The following is an 18,936-nucleotide window of genomic DNA, read 5'->3' as shown; positions in this document are numbered from 1 at the left end:
TGAAAATGGATTCAGGCATCAAACTCTTTGCTTCATGAGGGCATCTTAATGTGAACTTGACATCATTTAATGGGGAACCTCATGCTTCTCATCAGAACTCACCACAGTCTTTAGAGACGGTACACAAAGGAATGCATTTTGGTAAATATGTAGTGGAAAGACATAAAGACACTGTTGGCTCACTGAGAGGTTTGTTTTTCATATTTTCTCCATTTTTCCTGATATTACTCACATAAAGAAAAACAGCAGGACTCACTCCGGTAGCTGGCCCGGTGCTTTGAAGGGCTCTCTGGCCACCCTGCTAACGCTGACTGAGACCTAGATGCTCTTTCTCTGGATTAAATCATGGGGCACCAGTTATTCTGCATTCCGTTTGGTTGCTGCTAGTCTGTATCATAGCTCATTGTCATAAAGTTGTCCAGACTTGAATCTCATTCCCACCCTGCTGCTCAAGAATGAATGACTTCTGCTCGCTTTGATGCTCTCATCAGGCCGTCAGAGAGAGCAGCTGACAAAATGAATCTAAATACCATGAGTCTGGTGTCACTGTTGGCTCGCAATGTTTGATTCAGATAAAGGAAAATTATGTTGGGCGGCCCGGTGGAGCAGTGGTCCTCACTGTGGCCCCCCATCAAGAAGGTTGTGGGTGCAGCAGTGGTCCTCACTGTGGCCCCCCATCAAGAAGGTTGTGGGTGGAGCCCCGGCTGCAGCACGGGGTCTTTCTGGGTGAGTCTCCATGTTCTCCCTGTTCCTGCTGGGTTCTCTCTGGTACTCCAGCTTCCTCCACAGTCCAAAGACATCAAGAGGGGACCAGGTTAATCCAGACTCTAAATTGACCGTAGGCGTGGCTGGGAGAGCCAATGGTTGTCTGTCTCTATGTGTTGGCCCTGCCATGGACTGGTGACCTGTCCAGGGGGAAGGCTGCTGGGATAGGCTCCACCCCCACCACCCTCAACAGGAGGAGAGGGGGAACATGGAGGGAGGGATGGAGGGATGATGGATGATGTCTGATTGGCACGGATGGGATCGATGGAGATGAAAATCAGAAAAGGAAAAGCTGATCCCTGTGTGTCCCGTCACTGCTGTTTCTACAAAAAAGATTTATTAACTACAAGAACACTCAGAGAACTCGATGAAGCCTCTATAAACTGCGTTCCCCGAGGAATGAACGCACATACGTAAAACGCTGTCAAAGAGGATTCAAAGCAGCAAACACAAAATACTGTCAGCAAACAACAGTGTCTCCACTGGAGAGTTTAGAAAATCCCTCCAAATGGTATACAGTAGCTCTACGAGTCAAGAGAGACGGACTGCGTTACCGCCCCATCTCTGCTGCTGGAAACATGACCATATTTCACCAATCTTGGCTTTCCCTTACTGGCTACCTGTGGCTTTTAGAATAGATCTTAAAATTGCATTGATTGCGTACACTGCCCTGAGAGGCCTCGCTGCCAGCTATCTATTACATCTCTTACTGACCCGTGTCTCTGCAAGCTCCCTCAGATCATCAAATGCATCGCTCCTTGTTGCTCCAAGGTCCAGATGAGTACAGAAAGGAGATGAAGTCAGGGCTCTTTGGAATAGCTTGCCTGCAGGGTATCAGGGCTGCCAAGTCTGCCTCGTCTTCACTATTAAAAACCCACTAAATAGAATTTTAGTTTTATTTGATTTTACAGTGGTCTCGGATGTAAAATCAGGTGATGCAACAGGATACAGCTAAACATCACTGCTTTTACCTACATTAAAAAATACAACGATTAAAAAAAAAAGATGTGGTCGTGTTCCCCTTCGTGACACTGTGCGCTCGTGAAATGTTGGGTGTCTTTAAGTTGATTAGAAATGTGATGCTGACTTCCACTGCCAGGAGATGACAGCTGTTCGGATTTGGTGCAATACAAATAAAACAGAATTGAAACTGAATTAGAATAAACCTTGAAGATCAGCAGGGAACAGGGAAGACAGCCGCCTTTTCCCTGCGGCGTCATCTAACAGCTCACTGTGGCAACTCCGTCTGCTTCCATTACTTTCATAATCCATTCAACTTGTATTTCAAGAGTTATCATGTATCTAATGTGGAGCTTCAAGAGTAGGAGCAGAGCAGTGTGGACCATCGGCGCACTCCTCGTTCTGCTCTTTCCTCTTCCGTCTCCACAACACCAAATGGAAATACAGCTGACACCAATGAACAGAGCTCACAGGGCCACCTTTGTCTGGACCTTTGTGAATAACTGTAACAATATTGGAAAATAACTGGTGCATTAAATGTTAAATAGTGGCACATGACCTTTTGCAATTCTTCAGTATGTGAATGACTCTGTAATGATAATATTCAGCTCCTGATTATTTGCTCGCAGTTCCTTCAAAGATGGCATTGTAATCATAACTAAACCAACAGCAGCAAAAATAGGTTGGCGCTAGAGGAAGAAAATGTTGGAGAGTTAATCCTCTTTGTCAAAGAAGCAAAAAATGAGGATGCCAAAGGTGAAGGTGTGACAGTGAAACAAAGATAAGCATCGTTGCCTGTTTTCTCCTAGATGGATGATTTTGCCTGATCGTGAGTTTCTGAGATGGCCAAAAAAAAAAAAAAAAAAAAACTGGTGCTAACAGAGACCTTCAGAGTCGATACAATCCATCTCGGGGCTGCCATCTGGCCTTGGCTTCTGTTAATAGAGGGCTTTGCTCTGAGCAAACAACACGTGGCAAGAGACACGGGGGGTGGGGGAGTGTTGGAGGAGGCAAAGGTAAGAGAAGAAACAGAAAGAGATGCAGAGCAATGAGGTATACAGGGATATGGTATAGAGAGAGAATGGAAAAGAAAAAAACGAACAGACTGAGCAGGAGAGAGAGCGGTGCACTTCAGGGGGAACATGTACTTAGAATGAAGAGGAAAGTGGAGAAGTGGAGCTTTGGAGTACATGTGCCCCGGGGAGGATGGTGTGAAGTACCTTTTGTCTTCCCACCATCAGGAGCTTCTTTTGAGTAAACCTAGCCAAGCATTTCCTTTTTGTAAATCTCACTTTGAAGAAGAGCAAAACTAAAGCTTCTCCCACAGTGGTGATCGAGTTCAGCCCACGCGAATCCCTTCCTCAATAGCTGTGGATGTGTAACAATTTCATTTCCATTTTCGAGCACAGAGTGATTGCTCATGGCTTTGACACGTAACAGCATCTTCACCTTGGTTGTGAGCCTGCATATGTTGTCCACAGTGATTGGCAAGGAAATGTGACCAATTTGATTTAAGGCTTTAGGGCTGCTTTCTTTATCCCCAAGACCTGTCAGAGATGATGCCGAGCAGCGCGGTGAGACAGGGCTGCTTCTGCACCGCCACCGAATTCCAAAGGGAAACAACAAGCTTGGGAGCTGAATTCGTCACCAGTGATGATCGTGATGAAGCTGTAATTGTTCTTTCACACGCAGGTGTGCTCCAGGAGAAACCCCAGGGGGCGGGAGTTGTGGGTGGGGAGATGGATCAGAGTGAAAAAAAGAGACAAATATAAGTTCGAGCAATATTGCATTTGAAGGTGAAAGTGTTGCATGCTAGTGTAGGGAAATGCTAATTAAGCCTGGGGCAAAGTGATCATGGATCAGCCCAGAACTGTCATCTCCAGCTCTCCTCCACCACACGCCTGACGAGACAGACGCTGCTCAGGGTTTCTGTGCGTAAAACAGAGGAAGACTGAATGTGAACGTAAACCATGTTGTTGGAATTGTTTTGTTTTTAATTATTTGAATAAGGGGGAGCATTTGCATATCATGTCGGAAACATTCGTGGAAAAACAACAAGATTACCACTGACCCAAAAAACGTGTGTTAACAATTGGGGACAGGACTTTTGTCCCCAATTCTACATGCTGCCCCAAATTAACTGGTCCTAAGTTTGGTTTGTGTCCTTAAAAGTGGCTTAAGTTGTAGATACACACATGCACAAAGACAATTTCACACTCATTATAAAATAAATTGGTTTTAAACTAGGAGATTAGCATTCTGAAGACTTTTTTTTTTTTTTGCCTTATCTGCAGTACTATTTTCAGGATGCTCGTTAACTCCTTGTATGCAGATTATTCTGTATATGTATTAATCAGCGAAATGCACATCAAATAAATAAAACAGGATTATAATGTTAATTAGTTCACAACAGTAAAAGTCACTCTGCAACTTTATATTCATAAAGCTATATGATATTGCACTTCTTTTAACAACAGATGTATTCTTTATCTCCTCTTCATGCAAAAATACAAGATATCCTGCATATTAGAGGAGCTTGTCTGCATGCAACGGGAAATTCACACATCAGCACAAAGACACAACCTGAGCCGAGTGCAATTACGTCGAAGCAAAATATCACAACATGTGTAATGTGTCTGCTGCCTGAGGAAGACACAAATTGCATTACAAAACTACAAAACCCTTCTTATCTCAAAGTTCTCATTAAGAAGCTCAAATAGCTCGTCGTCTCCATTTCACTCATCTCGTGACCGAGTAAAATACCGACCTGAGGCACATCATTATTGTTCATTTGTTGGTTTTTGATGATTTTGCTCATAAAATAATTGTAACTTATCAACAAAGACAAATAAGGACAATTCAGCAGGGGAGAACAAGTAACTTTTATTCCTCTGACGCCTGAAGAGACGCCAACAACGCTGTTTCTTTTAAAGCCTCAGGTGATTACGTGTTTTTGTACATCACATATCAAACCTGTGTATTTGCTTCTGTTCTGCTCTGAGTTTGTTGAATCTTGTTAACAGTAAATACTGACTCATCCAGTCTACTGACCTTTGGAGAGAACAGGACACGCAGCGTTGACACCAGAGGGCGAGCACTTGCTGTGTGTGGTCACATGCAGGTGGAACACTGGAAACCTCCGTCACTCCACTGCTGCCACCTGAGGACAGAAGGACGACCGCGTTCGTGACCTACTGACTCTCTGTGCCATTACACAGTTCACTCATTCACCTTGATGATGTGAATGACACCAGGTTGCTTTGACACCTGCTCACACACCAAACACACCGGTCTCAACTCTCTGTCCTGCCCGCCCGAGACTTTTCGTCCCTCACCTTCTTGCCGTGTAAACGGAGTTTCATTTCACATTCAAATTTTATTTGTGAAATGCACGATGGTGAAAACATGTTCAAGACTTTTGTGATGTGAGACACACTGGACAATGTCTGAACTCCATAAAGTACTTTAGTGTATTTTTATCAATATCAAGCGGTTCAAATGTTGGAGAGGTGGGAGGTGTTTGTCACTTTTAGGTAAAGTTTGTGTGCCTGAGAGACAAAAGAAACGTTGTACCTGTGCCACACTGAGCAGGGACTTGGCAACCTCACAGTGAGCAACCTGCAGTTTCTCACATGAGCCAACGCCGCCTCGCTGGTCAGTCTGGTGTTCACCCAGCAGATTTTATCTTTGTGGAAACAAATTTCAACATGTTCTTTATGTGACGCTCAGCATGACTTTCCAAGTAATTACTTTCTATTGGGGGTTTGTTGCTTCTCACATTTAGAATGTCAGTAGTCCAGTGACCTGCAGCCATACTGGCCAGAGGTCCCGTCGACCGTGGAGCATTTGTTCACTTTATTTTCATCCCTGCAGACGTTGAAGTGGTGCTGTTGAGGTAATGAGGTTGAGAAGGCTGGCTTCAGCTCTTCATGAGTAAAAATAATGTGGTCCTATATTTACAATGAGCCCCCACTATGAACATGAGATCTGTAAATGCAAAGTGTAACGTTATGTGCTTTGGGACAGTTGCTGCATCACCAACGCACATTTGGCACTAACGATACGAGGTTGTGCTGCAGACCAATAACTGGAAGACTCTTAGAAGTCAAGTCAAGTCAGGTTTGTCAGTGTGGCACCAAACTCCAACCAAAGTCCTGTCCTGACTCTGTCCAAGTAGAGCAGGTCCAGCACCTCCCTCCTTCAATGAACCTCCACCCAACAATTCTCCATCAGCAGCACATCCTGCAACAGCAGCCACCAGAACCTTCCTTTACCATATCTAAGCACCGGCCTAAGCAGTCCTGACTATAAGCCTGATCAACAAGGAGGTCTTAAGTCTGCTCTTAAACATAGAGAGGGGGGTCTGGGTCCTGGACTGAAACTGGGAGACGGTTCCACAGGAGGGGAGCCTGATAACTGAAGGCTCTGGCTCCATTCTACTGTTAGAATGAGAAGAGACAGACACAAGACATGAGGCAGGCTAAATAGGTAATTTGCAAATGTACCACATTTATCTAGAAGACCTCACGGGATTTAATCAGGAGTTTAGTGTTTAGTGAAGAGATATGTTGAAAATAAGAAAATCCACCAACCTGCCAAGATGATGAGGAAGGAAAAGTGCAGGAGCCACAGAAAGGTGAGGAAGAGAACAGTGTTCCATACGAAATAGGTTGAATATGTGAATGAGGCTTCAAGTGTTTGGAAGATTTATGATGATGTGCCTGCAGTGACGCAGGTTCAGTAACATTAGACCCAGAGGATGCTCTGCTCTGACTGTGCTGCCCGTAGCTTTCCTTCAACTTTCCTCACTGATAGAATAAACACTTGAGCTCACGACTGTAGGATAAAGTCCCTTTCTAAGTGATCTAATCACTGTACAATGATGTAAAGCTGTTCACTAACCCTTTCCGATTTCTTTTCTATTTGGGTGATTACATGAAGACTGAACATTGATTTTATTCATTTTTGTTCGTCCACAGAAGGCAAATATGTTCTCTTATTTGCATCAAAAATACATGGAGGAATTTTTTTTTTTTACCATGAATTGACTCATCTTCCAATTTGATTACATTAATAAAATAAATGATTGAAAGGACAGATGAAAAAGGAGAGCAGCAAATGTTCTCGACAAAAATTTAAAAAAGAAAGAAAAGAAAGAAACCAGCAAGCTGGAGTGTTTAATCGAGTCCTGTACGCCTACCTGGCTGGCTCGGTTTCAAGTGGCCATGAATTAGCACTGAACATGTGCTTCCCTTTGTGACAGCTGAACACACTCATTAGAATTTGGAAACCTTAGCCTCTGGGTAGATCTACCCTTACACACACCAGCAGAGTGAAATATGAATGTCAAAATAGAAAGAAGACTTAAGAGGTTTGGTTCGATCCAGTGATTTCTGAACAGTCGAGCCTCTCTTTGTTGTGTCTATTACAGCTCGACACTGTCTGCTCGGCAGCCCTCTCTGTCATGAATGTTCAAATCTACATTACAGACTTAGCTCAGATGAAAAGGGGGATTTTTTTACCCATTCCTATTTTTTTTTAGCTTTTGTCCGCCCATTCCTAGTTTTTGAGCTGGTTTTTGATAAATCAGTTAGAGCCTTCGTTCTGGAAATACTGGCAGGGTTGAGCGTTGAATGCTGGGTGGAATAAATGTTTCCTCTCTACCTCAGGAGGAGACAAAAAGCCTAACAATTATCACTAAATCCTGAAAGATCAGTGAGGAGTGATCGTCATCGACAATTGTGTGGAGAATAGAACAAACAGCAACAAAACAGCAGCAGTGAAACAATGTCAGGAAGGTAAAACATGAGTGCATACAAAACGATAAAATAAATCAAAAGAACAACATAAGAGTGAAGTCAAAATCCTTTAAATACGTTTCTGAAAGATCCAGGATGCAAACTTTGGACGGTTGTGGAAGCACAGGGTCAGAGCTTTGATGGCTCCATGTTTAAGATTGAATTTACTGGATGCAATATTCACCCATTCACATTTGCCTCTTGACAGCAGAGGCTGCCATGCAATGTGTCAAGCGCAGAAATTCCACTTCCATTTCACAACTTTGAATGAGCATCAGCATGAATATTTAGTTGAGTGACTTAAGTGGCCATCTTGATGTTATGCTTGACAAAAGAAATGCTTGGGTTTGGACCCGTATCTAATTACAAGGATGTCCGTGAGCTCAAAATGACCTTTTCCTATATTCATGACCTGGCCAAGTTTAAAAGAAGCCAACAGGACCGAGCAGCCGTCAAGACTTCAAGTTCACCAAGAGAATGAACAAGATGGGAGGTAACGCATCACACCTCACAAAACTCGTCCTGCAACAAATGTTTCTGTTATTCTGATGAAAATATATGAGGTGTAGAATTTGAGCAAAAAAAAAATAGCAGTACAAATTTCTCTATTTTTACAGGCTCTGCAATAGTCTCTTTGAAGAAGAGCATGTTTCAATTATTTACCCGTACACGTTTGTTTCATCTGTCTGCAGTCATGCGGGGGGCTGCATGGGCTGTGCTGCTTTGGCCCTGTCATCTTACCATCAGCTTCCCACTGGAATGTAAGGAAGAGCAGGGCAGCGTCTCTCACTGCCCAACCATCTCTCAAGAGAAGCTTCTAGACAGGGTCATCCAACACGCTGAGCTCATCTACCGCGTCTCAGAGGAGTCGTGTTCCTTGTTTGTGAGTAACAAGGAACCAACACCAACAAAACCCTGTCTTTGCACTCCTGTGCTGTGAGGAGAAAAAGCGTCCCAGACTTCTTCTGTCAAAATCCTTTTACAGATGCATTAATAGGCAGGAATCAGAATCCAGAAACTGGGAGAACAACTGCAGTCTGAAGCTGGGGGCATTTTCACCTCTAGTTTTTCAGTGGAGTGTCTTGTCGGTCAAACTCAATGGGGGGAGGTCATTAAATTTTTCACTGCAGGACAGTGACAAGTTTTATTTAATTGCCATCGCTGAGTTCACCTCGGTGGAGGTGTGTGAGGATCAGTGCAGGTATGCGACTTTTACAACGATGCAGAATCATGCAGACTTTTGACTTTATTTGTGGAGTTATGAAGAAAAAATGAGGGATTTGATCATCTGGAGATCTGGTTTATTTTTCATACATATTAAAAAGTAATTCAAAAGATGTTGTACATCAGCTGCACTCTTCACAGTCAGCTCTACGTGTTCTAACCAAGATGATTCATCATCAAAAATAGCAAGAACATTTTCTCTATTCCACAGAGAGCAGTGGGACGCTTTGTTGGCCTTTTCTACAGTGCGCTGGAGCAAGAGCCCTGACACATACTGTTAGATACTGTGTGTTATTTGCTTTTGATTCTGACATGATTATGTCCTCACTGTCAGGCTTCAAAGTAATCTTCAATCTCTGCTCTGAACCAAAGATGTTTCATTGAAAAAGCGTAGGCCTACAGTGGGGTAATACCGATGTGATAATGATATCGTGCAGCAGTGAGAGCACATGTTTGGCAGCCTGTTGAATCCTGTTGTTCACTCTGAGGCTTCAGATCCAAAAGGGTTGATGTAGGGCTCGTTACTGAGAAAAGGCAATGTCTCCTCGGTCTCTCCAGCGGCTGAGATTGGAGAAGCTTTTGTCTTTGTTTCCTAAATGTGTCTTTTAGTGGCTCGTATATTGACTCTAATGAGGACGTCAGTTGTAAAAAGCTGCCGGGGAGTTTTACCACCTTCACAGATTTATTTTTCTAAGGCTAGAATTAAGTTCATCAAATTGACTGAACCAAATGTGATCATGCTACGAACAACCTCCAACTCTGAGTGTGAGAACATTAAATTTGAAATCTATTCTTACCTCTAAGTCAACCTATAAGGGTCAAGGGTCATCGCAAGTATTGTAACATCATCTATTTTCTCCCGCCATGTTTGTGTGGCTCGCAGGAAGACATGTTTGTGCCGTTCCCGTTGCGGCTTCAGAGGAACCAGGCAGGCTATTCATGCGTCACCAAAGCCTTACCCATCCCCAGCTCCAAGAGTGAAATCCAGCAGATATCGGTAAGCACATGGCTGCAGATGGCCACGTCACCGCGTCCTCCCCTGTGTCCCTCGTCTTTATCTTTCACGAGTGGCAACGTGTGCTTTTTCAGTGTCAGTGTGTTCATGTGTGCGTGCTTGTGCTTGTACTGAGATGGTTGAGTCTTCTTGAGCAAAACAAAGGTTTAGTTTCTTGTATGTGCGGTGATGCATGCTTGTGTAGGAGCCAGCAAAAGCTTGTGGAGTCCTTGAGCGTCTGTGTTTGTGTGTGTGTGTGTGTGTGTGTGTGCGCTGTGACGATTTGCATGCATAGATGTCCTCACAGATCATTTAGCAGCAGCCTTTCTGACATGATTACATCTTTTTAACAAAACATATTCAAGTGAGTCTCCACTTGGTTTGATGTTTGTCCCATCTGGTGAGTAATGAAATGTTGGTATCACTTCAAATAATTCGTGCCAAATCTAGAAGATATTGAATTAAAAGTAACGTTGAGGTGCTTGTGATAAGATAAAGTGCCCCTGAAAGTCCTTATAACAGCTTAGGATGTTTTATGAAGATCATAAGTAAATTGGAGGGTCGTAAACACATTTATCCTAGATTATGAGACAGAAGACAAGCTTAACTAATACAGTATTGTAAACTTTATCATGCATTTAGTTGAAAATCACTGAGCTGCTTGCAGCTGCTGGATCCAAAGCCAGAACGATTCCTTGGTGGGGTTAAAAAGCATGGAAGCAGGACGTGTGGGGACCTCATTACCTATTAATCAATGCTTATCACAAGCACCTCTGAGGTTCTCACCACTGAACGGCACTGAATCTCGACTGAGCCACTCAGCAGAGTCAAAGACCTACGATTGAACCATTGGGTTGATGGCGACTACATTTTTCATGGAGAAATTGTAAAAGTTTTGCATGAATCAAAGCCATTTATTTATGGGGAAATAGATTTTATTCAATCTATATTAAATCTGCTGGTGAAAGTTATGTGATCAGTAAAAGTGCAAATAGAGCCAGGGCCACCTGATGTGAGTTTATCCTCTGTATTCTGCTGAAACATGGCTTGTCTGACACTTTAGTGGCCATGTGGCAGATGGTCATTTGCACTTGCATGAGTGTTTTGCTCTGCTGGGTAATTGAAACGCCTTCATCAGTTTTACTTGTGGTACCCGGCTCGTCCTGTTGCTGAATGTTCTGTCACCTGATAGAAATCAGTGCTGTTAAACCTGATATTTAAGTGTTCTTCTTGTATTACCGTGTTGCCACCTCACAGCAATTCCACGGTCTGAATTCTGCTGTAAGTATTTCCCCATCAGCCTGACGAGAGCAAAGTCAGTCTGTAGATATTTCACTTTGTGTTGCATCGTGAACTCTTTAGTGAGGATTTTATGGGACTCTGTGTCTAGATGTTGTGTGATTTCATTGGCTCATTCTTTCAGTTTTATAATTGGTCTATCAAATCTTCCATCTGTTTCCCCTGCAGGACAAATGGTTGCTCCACTCTGTTCTGATGCTGGTCCAATCCTGGATTGAGCCTTTGGTGTACCTGCAGACCACGCTGGACCGCTACGATGACGCTCCGGACATGCTGCTCAACAAGACCAAGTGGGTGTCCGAGAAACTCATCAGTCTGGAGCAGGGAGTGGTGGTGCTCATTAGGAAGGTGGGTGGCCTCTGCATCGGGCTTCAGTTTATTCAATGATAGACACCACCTAAGGAACAAATGCATGACGGCGGTGTAGTGCATTTGTGTACAGTACTCATCAAAAGTTCTATACTGTGAAAGAACATTTGAAGGCTGAGCCCTTTTATCCCTGGTCCCTTCGAATGCTAATGTACTTGTGAGTAGCAACATAATGATCTCAAGTAACGTACAACACTTCATACCTTTATGGCCCTCAAAGCACTTTTCAACATTCTCTCTTACACACACTCACACACACGCACACACAGATGTTGATGTTCTCAAATATGGAAGCAACATTTTGACTGTTTCAGAAGCTGAAGGGCTTTTCTTGCACAAAGTGAGTTTTTAAACTTTTTCATGATAATGGATCAAAATATTTTCTACTTCCTGTAGATCATGAACACTGAAGCATTCATTACATCTGTTCCAAATCCACCATTAATACAGTACACAAGTTAGCCCTTTGCACAGAATATATTGACGGGGTGGGGCCAGAAGGTCCGGGGGTCTTGGGAGGCCTGTGAGGAAAACCAAAGAGACGGCAACTGTATGTAGGGTCAGAAACCACCAGGATCATTGAGGGTCAGAAAGGTAATACTGCTGTTAGTACACTGAATGTCATTGTTGTTGGGTTTTTTTAAATAGCTAGCAGACAGATTTACTGTTTTATCATGTACATGCTTCCATCGTGTCCGTGCAGATGCTGGATGAGGGGATGCTGACCGCCACCCACAGTGAACAAGGCCCCTCCCAATACGATGAGCAGCCAGAGATGCTGGAGTCAGTTATGAGGGACTATATCTTACTCAGCTGCTTCAAGAAGGACGCACACAAGATGGAGACGTTCCTCAAGCTCCTCAAGTGTCGACAAACTGACAAATACAACTGTGCATAAACTATCAAATGCATCTTCTAAATAATGCTGTGTTTGAATTTAAATGAACTTCTGAGGTTGGGAGCCGTGCACATATAGACATGACCATGCCTCAGGCAGTCCAGCCCTGCTTGCAGTGCAGTGCAGTGCATTCTTTATTGATTGTTTAGAAATACCTTCACACAAATCTAAGTAGGTGTAACGCTGTGCCCTTTCTCAACATTCTGCATTTAATATTTCCTTGCTCAGTTGTTATTTTAACCCAGCAAAGGCAGTACAGGGCAAATTCCCAAAAGATTATTTGTGTTTGAGCTGTCAAAAAAAATCTACATATCTCACCATTTATTTCCATTTCCTTTGTTCTGAACTGAAGTTTGTATTCCTCACTGGTTCTCACAGTGTTTTGATTATTTCCATGGCCCCTGGAGTATTCAGTGTGACTCCCTTTTAAATGGAGTTGCTTTCACATCTGCATTAGTGAAATGAAACACTTTCACATGGGATTGGAGTCAAACAGAGAGCGATCACAACTTATTAAAGAAGAGAAAGACGCATTTTGATTGGTGAAATGTGAGTGTGAGAAACACAGAGAGAACCCTTTTTAGCTTGAATGAGAATCTTGCTTCAGTTTTGGGTGAGACACATTTTTGAGACTCATGAATATGTAAATTCTGAAGTGTGCCTAATTTAGCCTGAAAGGTTTATTAAAAATATTCAGGAAAATCTGTTTACATCATCAGTAAATATTATGATAAATTACATTTTAAAAAGTAGACAATTCACGTACAAACTCATTTTGTTCGCTCATAATGTAAATAAAAGAGCCCCAATGCATTGATAAAGCTAATAAAACTAATAAAGCAAGTTGTTGAAAAAGAACACAAAAACATTGATCATTGATTTGTTATTACAACTTCGAAGAAAATGGGTGATTCACAAACTCTAACACACACACAGTCAAGACTAAAAAGTTTCAGTTTGACAACTGATCCTTCCACTCCAAACCACCAGAGGGCAGTGGTGCTCTGTCATGAAGGTTATCTTCATGCCGTCCCACTGCCACATACTGGACGGGTACATCATGAGGAGGTGCATGCTCTCTCTTCCTAACAATAATTATTCCTCTCTGTCTTCGACAGCAACCCCAAACTGAGAAGAGGAAGTACATGAGCCCGACTGGAAAGTCCCTCAGCAAAGAGTTGATGTGAGGAGGAAGCCTCTGTGGCAGATGTCTACATGTCATCTGAGCAGTCATAAGGAACCTGCAGTCTTTGTGTTAGTGCACTTCAGAGGCCTGACATCCTCAGGGTGCTGTAACTGTCTGTGTTGACACCTGCCACCTTGTCATGAGGAAGGAAGCAATCAAACAAACATCTCCACACGTGTTTTACAGTGTTGCTCTGGTCTCAGGTTAGCTGGCGTATTCTCACTCCTGCTACACGCTCTCCTCTCCCTCCATCTCAAACCATATCAGAAGATGTAAATTAGCTTTGCCACGGTGAGTCGGGTGTCAGCTCAGAGAGGCAGCCTCTTATGGTGTGGGTGGGTGTGGGTTGGGGGGCTTGGCGAGTGTCAGCAATGTCAGGTTCAGCTTCCTGTGGCCTAATCACTTCAGTATGGCGGCTTGGAGCCGAGTGGGTAGCCTGTGTTCTACTCAGTTGGGCTGCAGCTTGGAGTGCACCTACCTCACTCCTGACAACACTCAAGTAATCATGGGCAAGGAAAGGCTCGCTGCCCCCACCCACTTCTCAAGTCCTGAGGCCATAAATATTAAAGATTGGCTGTAACTGGTGGTGGTGGTGGTGGGGGGGGGGGGGGGTGAGGGGGAAAGAAGGCCGAAGGAGGGAGGGGTGTGGGGGGGGGGATTTCACCGTCTCACAACCATAACCTGAGGAGAGGAAATCTAGACTGCTGGGCTGCAAAAGTGGAGCAGAGGAGGCCAGCAAGAAAAGGAGAGCAATAGGAGAGGGGCGGAGTGAGTAAAAGAAAAGGTTGTAAAGAAAAGAGAGGTAAAGAGGGCAGTTGTTTCTGCTGTTTTTCCTCCCGTGAATGTGACAATCAAATTAAGAGGGAAAGAGAAGTTGAAATGAGAAGGAAAGATATAACCAGGAAAGTGTCTGAGCACAGCTCTGAGCAGTGTGACATCCAGGAAAATGACATCCGGAGAGAAAATTGATGACTGGAAGGCAGACAGACGGCCAGAGGACTTGTAGGCTTAATATGATACGAAAACCGAGACTGCGAGTATGAAGTCCTTGAGCCACAGCGAGTTCCCACTCTGCTGTTTGCATTTTATTTATGGCTCAGAACAACAGCTCGAAAAACATCGAACACCATCTCACACCTCCGTCTGACCTGCACACCTTCCTCCATCGCTCGCTCGCTCTCTCTCTCCTTTATACATTTAAGGCTGAAGCAATTTCCTGCATGAATTATGACAGCGTCTTTGTTTTCGCTCCCTTTCAGGTGTGAAACAAATACGGAATTTCAAACTTTATACTTCAGTAAAGTCTTCTAAGACGACCGTCGAACAAAAATAAAGGTAGTTTAAAAACTATGAAGTAACGTATTGAAATGTATTAAACTACAGTGATTACGCATTTTAAAGTATATATTCGAACTGACTATAACTACTAATTGTGAACGAGAAGTGAACTAAAAGTACCTATTTGTTTTTATCTCCAATCCAAGTGACTGTGGATTGATTAAGAAGGCGTGGATTGAAAGATGACCTGGAGAGTTTCTGGGCAATTTTGCTGTTAGCTGTCAGTCTCCATGAGCTTCAAGCTAAAGTCTCAAAGAAGGAAGCTCAAGATTCCTATTTGTGAATGCTTTAATTGCAAAATACCCTTTTTGGATGGAGCATTGCTTTAACACATTACAATCGTGTTCAGTACAAAACAACAACAGAACGTTGCTCCTGAATCTTTGGCCTCTTCCTTTCAAACTGTCTCTGCTTTGCCAAATATTTGTTTGTTTTCTTTCCTTTTTTTCCTTCCTGTCCTTGGGCTCTGTCGGGTGGCACATCCTCAATATCCTCAGCAGCCTCAGCAGCCTCACTGTCACTACTGCTCGCGTTTTCTAATCCTTCTTCTTTCTGGCAGCAATTCATCATCACCGCCACATGCATCATCCTCACATGACTGTGCAATTGAGCCTAGCAAAGCACAAAGGACAAAGTAGCCCACGTCGAATGAATTAGAACAGAACATTGTTTATGTTACAAGGACAAACTTAATCTTTTAAAGCAAATGACTTATAATGAGAAATACTGCAGATTAAGCATTTTCCATCATCACCAAACTGAAGTTTTTAGTTTATGCGGTGGTGTTAGAGGTAGAAAGAAGGGGACGACGGTTGTCTTTCGTCAGCGCCCTAAACTCCCGACAGCCCTGCCTGTTGCTGCTTTTGCAGCAAGGCCATTTCTATCATACCAGCGTCCCAGAGGGAGTTTGTTTGGGCCCACAAAGACATAAGTTCTCAAATGGAGCCGACCAACCGACCGGCCCAGCGCTCTGTACGCCTGGGGCAACATTGACAGCCACATCACGCAAGCTTCCATCCCTCGCTGCCTCCCCTTTGGCTTCCAAGGCAAGGCATCTCTTCAAGGCTGAGTGGAGATGTGAGCCAGGGTCAAGAGGTCGTGGGCATCAAGGCCATTGTAACTGTTTCAATATGTTAAAAGATATCAGGTTTTAAGAGCAGCAGGATTATGTTGCACCAAATGTGAGACACCACATTTATCTGGCAGGGAAAAGAGAAATAATGATGAGTGAATAAAGCTGAAATTGTGTGAAAGTCAGAGTACATTTATTTATATGTACATGAACTGATCCATCCACAGTATCCATAGTTATGTCGAGCCAATTACAGATGAGGAACAGAGAGTGATTTTATCCAAGTGACATGACTCAGTCCAACTAAGTGATAATGGAGGACCTGCTTTACGGCCATTAGGGTCACAGTCACCAAACCCCCTGACGTGGGAAGAGCTGGCCGGCGAGCGATGGACATGGAGGTCCGTTAAACAGGTGAAGACAGGGATGAAGTAACAGCGGGACACATTTCATCATCAAACTCTTTTTACATCATCACGCAGGTTGAACTCCTTCATGTTGTTACAGCTGTTTCCACTAAGAGAAATGATCACGTATTTGATAACGCCGGTATCGTCATACAAATGTAAGTTTCTGGTATGGTGACTGATTCACACGTGTGCAATATGAAAACTGCTCATCAACACTCAAGCAAAACATGGAACCTAACCAGGGGTAAACAACCAAACACAACTTGATGAAATGAAGTAGAATATCAAAGATTTAAAATGACACTTGATGGGTTCTCAGGCTGGCGTCAGCCTGAGTGCACCTGACCAAGCCATGACCTCATCCGTCCGTCTTCCCAGCGACGCAACCTGAAAAAATACTTAAAAGGCAAAGCGGTTGTGTTTCCAACATTTGAGGGCTGTCATGTCATGATTAGCATTATCCATTGTAGGAGGAGTGTTCGCTACGATTGGGAAATGAACCTCTGGGTCTTCCATGTCGGTGCTTGAATTTTTTCTGTTTATCTGATGTTGCTATCATGGTTGCTGTATTTGTGCTGTCCTAGTTGTCTGCCAGCGTGGAGACACTGTGCTTTAATTAAAGGGATGGAGTTGTTGTTGGGGTTGTCTTGTTATTTTACTGGTATAATTTGACTCATGTGGGATATTGGATATGCGGAGGATTACACTCCAGTGGGGTTTGTCATCACAGAATATTTGAATTGGAGAGTTAATAAGTCTGGAGCAGGGGACGGATCTTACAGCAGCACACCTTCATGTCTCAGCCCCTGCACGCGTTTCCACACTCATCTCCATTGTAAGAACCACTGTAGTTTTCCCTTTAACAATAAAAGTAACACGTTTAAATGCGTTCTGGCCACAGAAAAGCGGACTGCGGTTGAAGTTCGCGTCCATTTTAAAGCTACTCGCTTCCCCTCATCAGCTTACTGGGGATATAATGAGGGACAAAGAAAACATTTTAGATGGAAGTATCTCAAGCAGCAGCTGTGGAACAAATGCCTTCACTTTAGGGAGGAAAAATGAAGAAAGGGGATAGATGCCAGAAGAAGATGTGCTTAAATCAATGCAATTTCCTCCTTCACGTCTCTGGCCAGAGGGACCTTTGGAGTTTTCACTCTAGATTTGTTTGTCAAAAATTCTTTCTCCTTGGCTATATTATAAATCACAATGCACGTTGAGGGGCTGAGCAAACAAAGGGGAGGGAGGGGTGGGGGGCATGCATTTGTCTTCCTGCCAGCATACGTCTGCTTATGTTTTTCTTAGCTCAAGACACAGGCCTAAAAATCTAGTGCATTTCCTTCACTTCAGGAAGCACTTTCATAACTTCAAATATAATAATTTCCTCTTTGGAGAGACGCCGGGGATTATCCATGTGTATTTGGCTTTCATTTAACTGTTTTTTTTTCCTGAAAGAAAAGGATTGGAGAAAAAAGGGAGAGCTCACAGATAGTAAATGGTTGGACCTCTGGCCTCTGATCCTAAATGGGTTTTGATAGGTGTGGTGAATTCAGTTTCAGCTCAGGGATTATGATTTACCGCTTCTCTGGTTTGGCTCCAGGAAAGCAGCACTCACATCCTCTGTCTATTGCCTTGTTTGTTTTGCTTTCCCTTGATGGCAGCAGCACTGAATATAGAAGGCGGGCTGAAAAAAAGCCCTCCCTCCAGTATCATTTATTGGACTAAGATTGGAAGGGTAAAATATGTTTGAAATATTGTCATGAACCAATAAAATTACTAGATGATACATGAGATAATAGTAAATAAGAACAAAATAGCGAGGAATATTAATGAGCCTGTAAAACTGGGATGAGCCAACCTTCTGGAGACCTAACCGCCAGAGAGAGTATCCATAACAAAAGATAAGAGGCATCCCGTGGGTGAAACCATTACATCCCTTCATCCAGCTTTATTTTGGTAATGGTCCAATTTCCCTGGTGTAATGGAGCTGAGTTTCAGTTTGGCAGTTGCTCAAATTTTGAATGGGAATCTGATAACCCATGGAGCTCTTGATCCAGCCACACCGATGATGCTTTGAATCACCATGTTTACTTGCAGCGGTCCTCTAAATTTGTGGCTTCCTCCCCTGCCCCCAACCAGCTGACCAGCTGTTTACGTAGCTTTGAACCACTTGGATCGTACCGAGAGGGTGCTTGGATTTACATGTGGTATTCAGCGCACAACACACGACAACAGTCGGACAATCCTATGTCATGACAGCAGAAGGTGATAATGAGAACCTGCCGCTTATCATATCAGAGCAATCAGCTGTTGAAAGTGAATAAACAGTAAACTATCTCTATAAAAAAGTGATTTTTACCTGCTTAGTTCACAGTTCATCATGATAGCAGGGTGGGAGGGACAGGCAGGAAGACCCGACATGGAGCGCCGTAACCAAGTGGCTGCATCGAGAGGAGCCTTTCCTGTATAGAAAAATAACTATCGGAGAAAATGCACTGGTGTTTTTGTGTCAACTCACAAGATTAATCTGATTCAACAAGATTATCTGACAGCAGTTTACTTCCACGAGGCAAAATACACACCCTGGTTCTAAAAACAAACCCTACAATTGTACAAATATCTGGTA

General features: G+C 43.4%; 1 protein-coding gene across 1 annotated transcript; it reads left to right on the top strand.

Moving 5' to 3' along the window:
* The first annotated feature begins 8,202 nt into the window (after positions 1–8,202).
* smtla (somatolactin alpha) lies at positions 8,203–12,648 on the top strand. Its single transcript, XM_086215062.1, has 4 exons — positions 8,203–8,406; positions 9,631–9,744; positions 11,209–11,388; positions 12,113–12,648. Exons 1-4 carry the CDS (start codon positions 8,218–8,220, stop codon positions 12,305–12,307), a joined length of 678 nt encoding a protein of 225 aa, XP_086071188.1. The 5' UTR covers positions 8,203–8,217; the 3' UTR covers positions 12,308–12,648.
* Positions 12,649–18,936: the final 6,288 nt, after the last annotated feature.

The sequence above is a fragment of the Aulostomus chinensis genome, chromosome 10 (genome assembly GCF_037954235.1).
Source record: "Aulostomus chinensis isolate RoL2024-O1b breed Wild chromosome 10, RoL_Achi_v1.0, whole genome shotgun sequence".
NCBI classification, from domain to species: Eukaryota; Metazoa; Chordata; class Actinopteri; order Syngnathiformes; family Aulostomidae; genus Aulostomus; species Aulostomus chinensis.
This window is presented reverse-complemented; position numbering and strand designations above follow the sequence as displayed.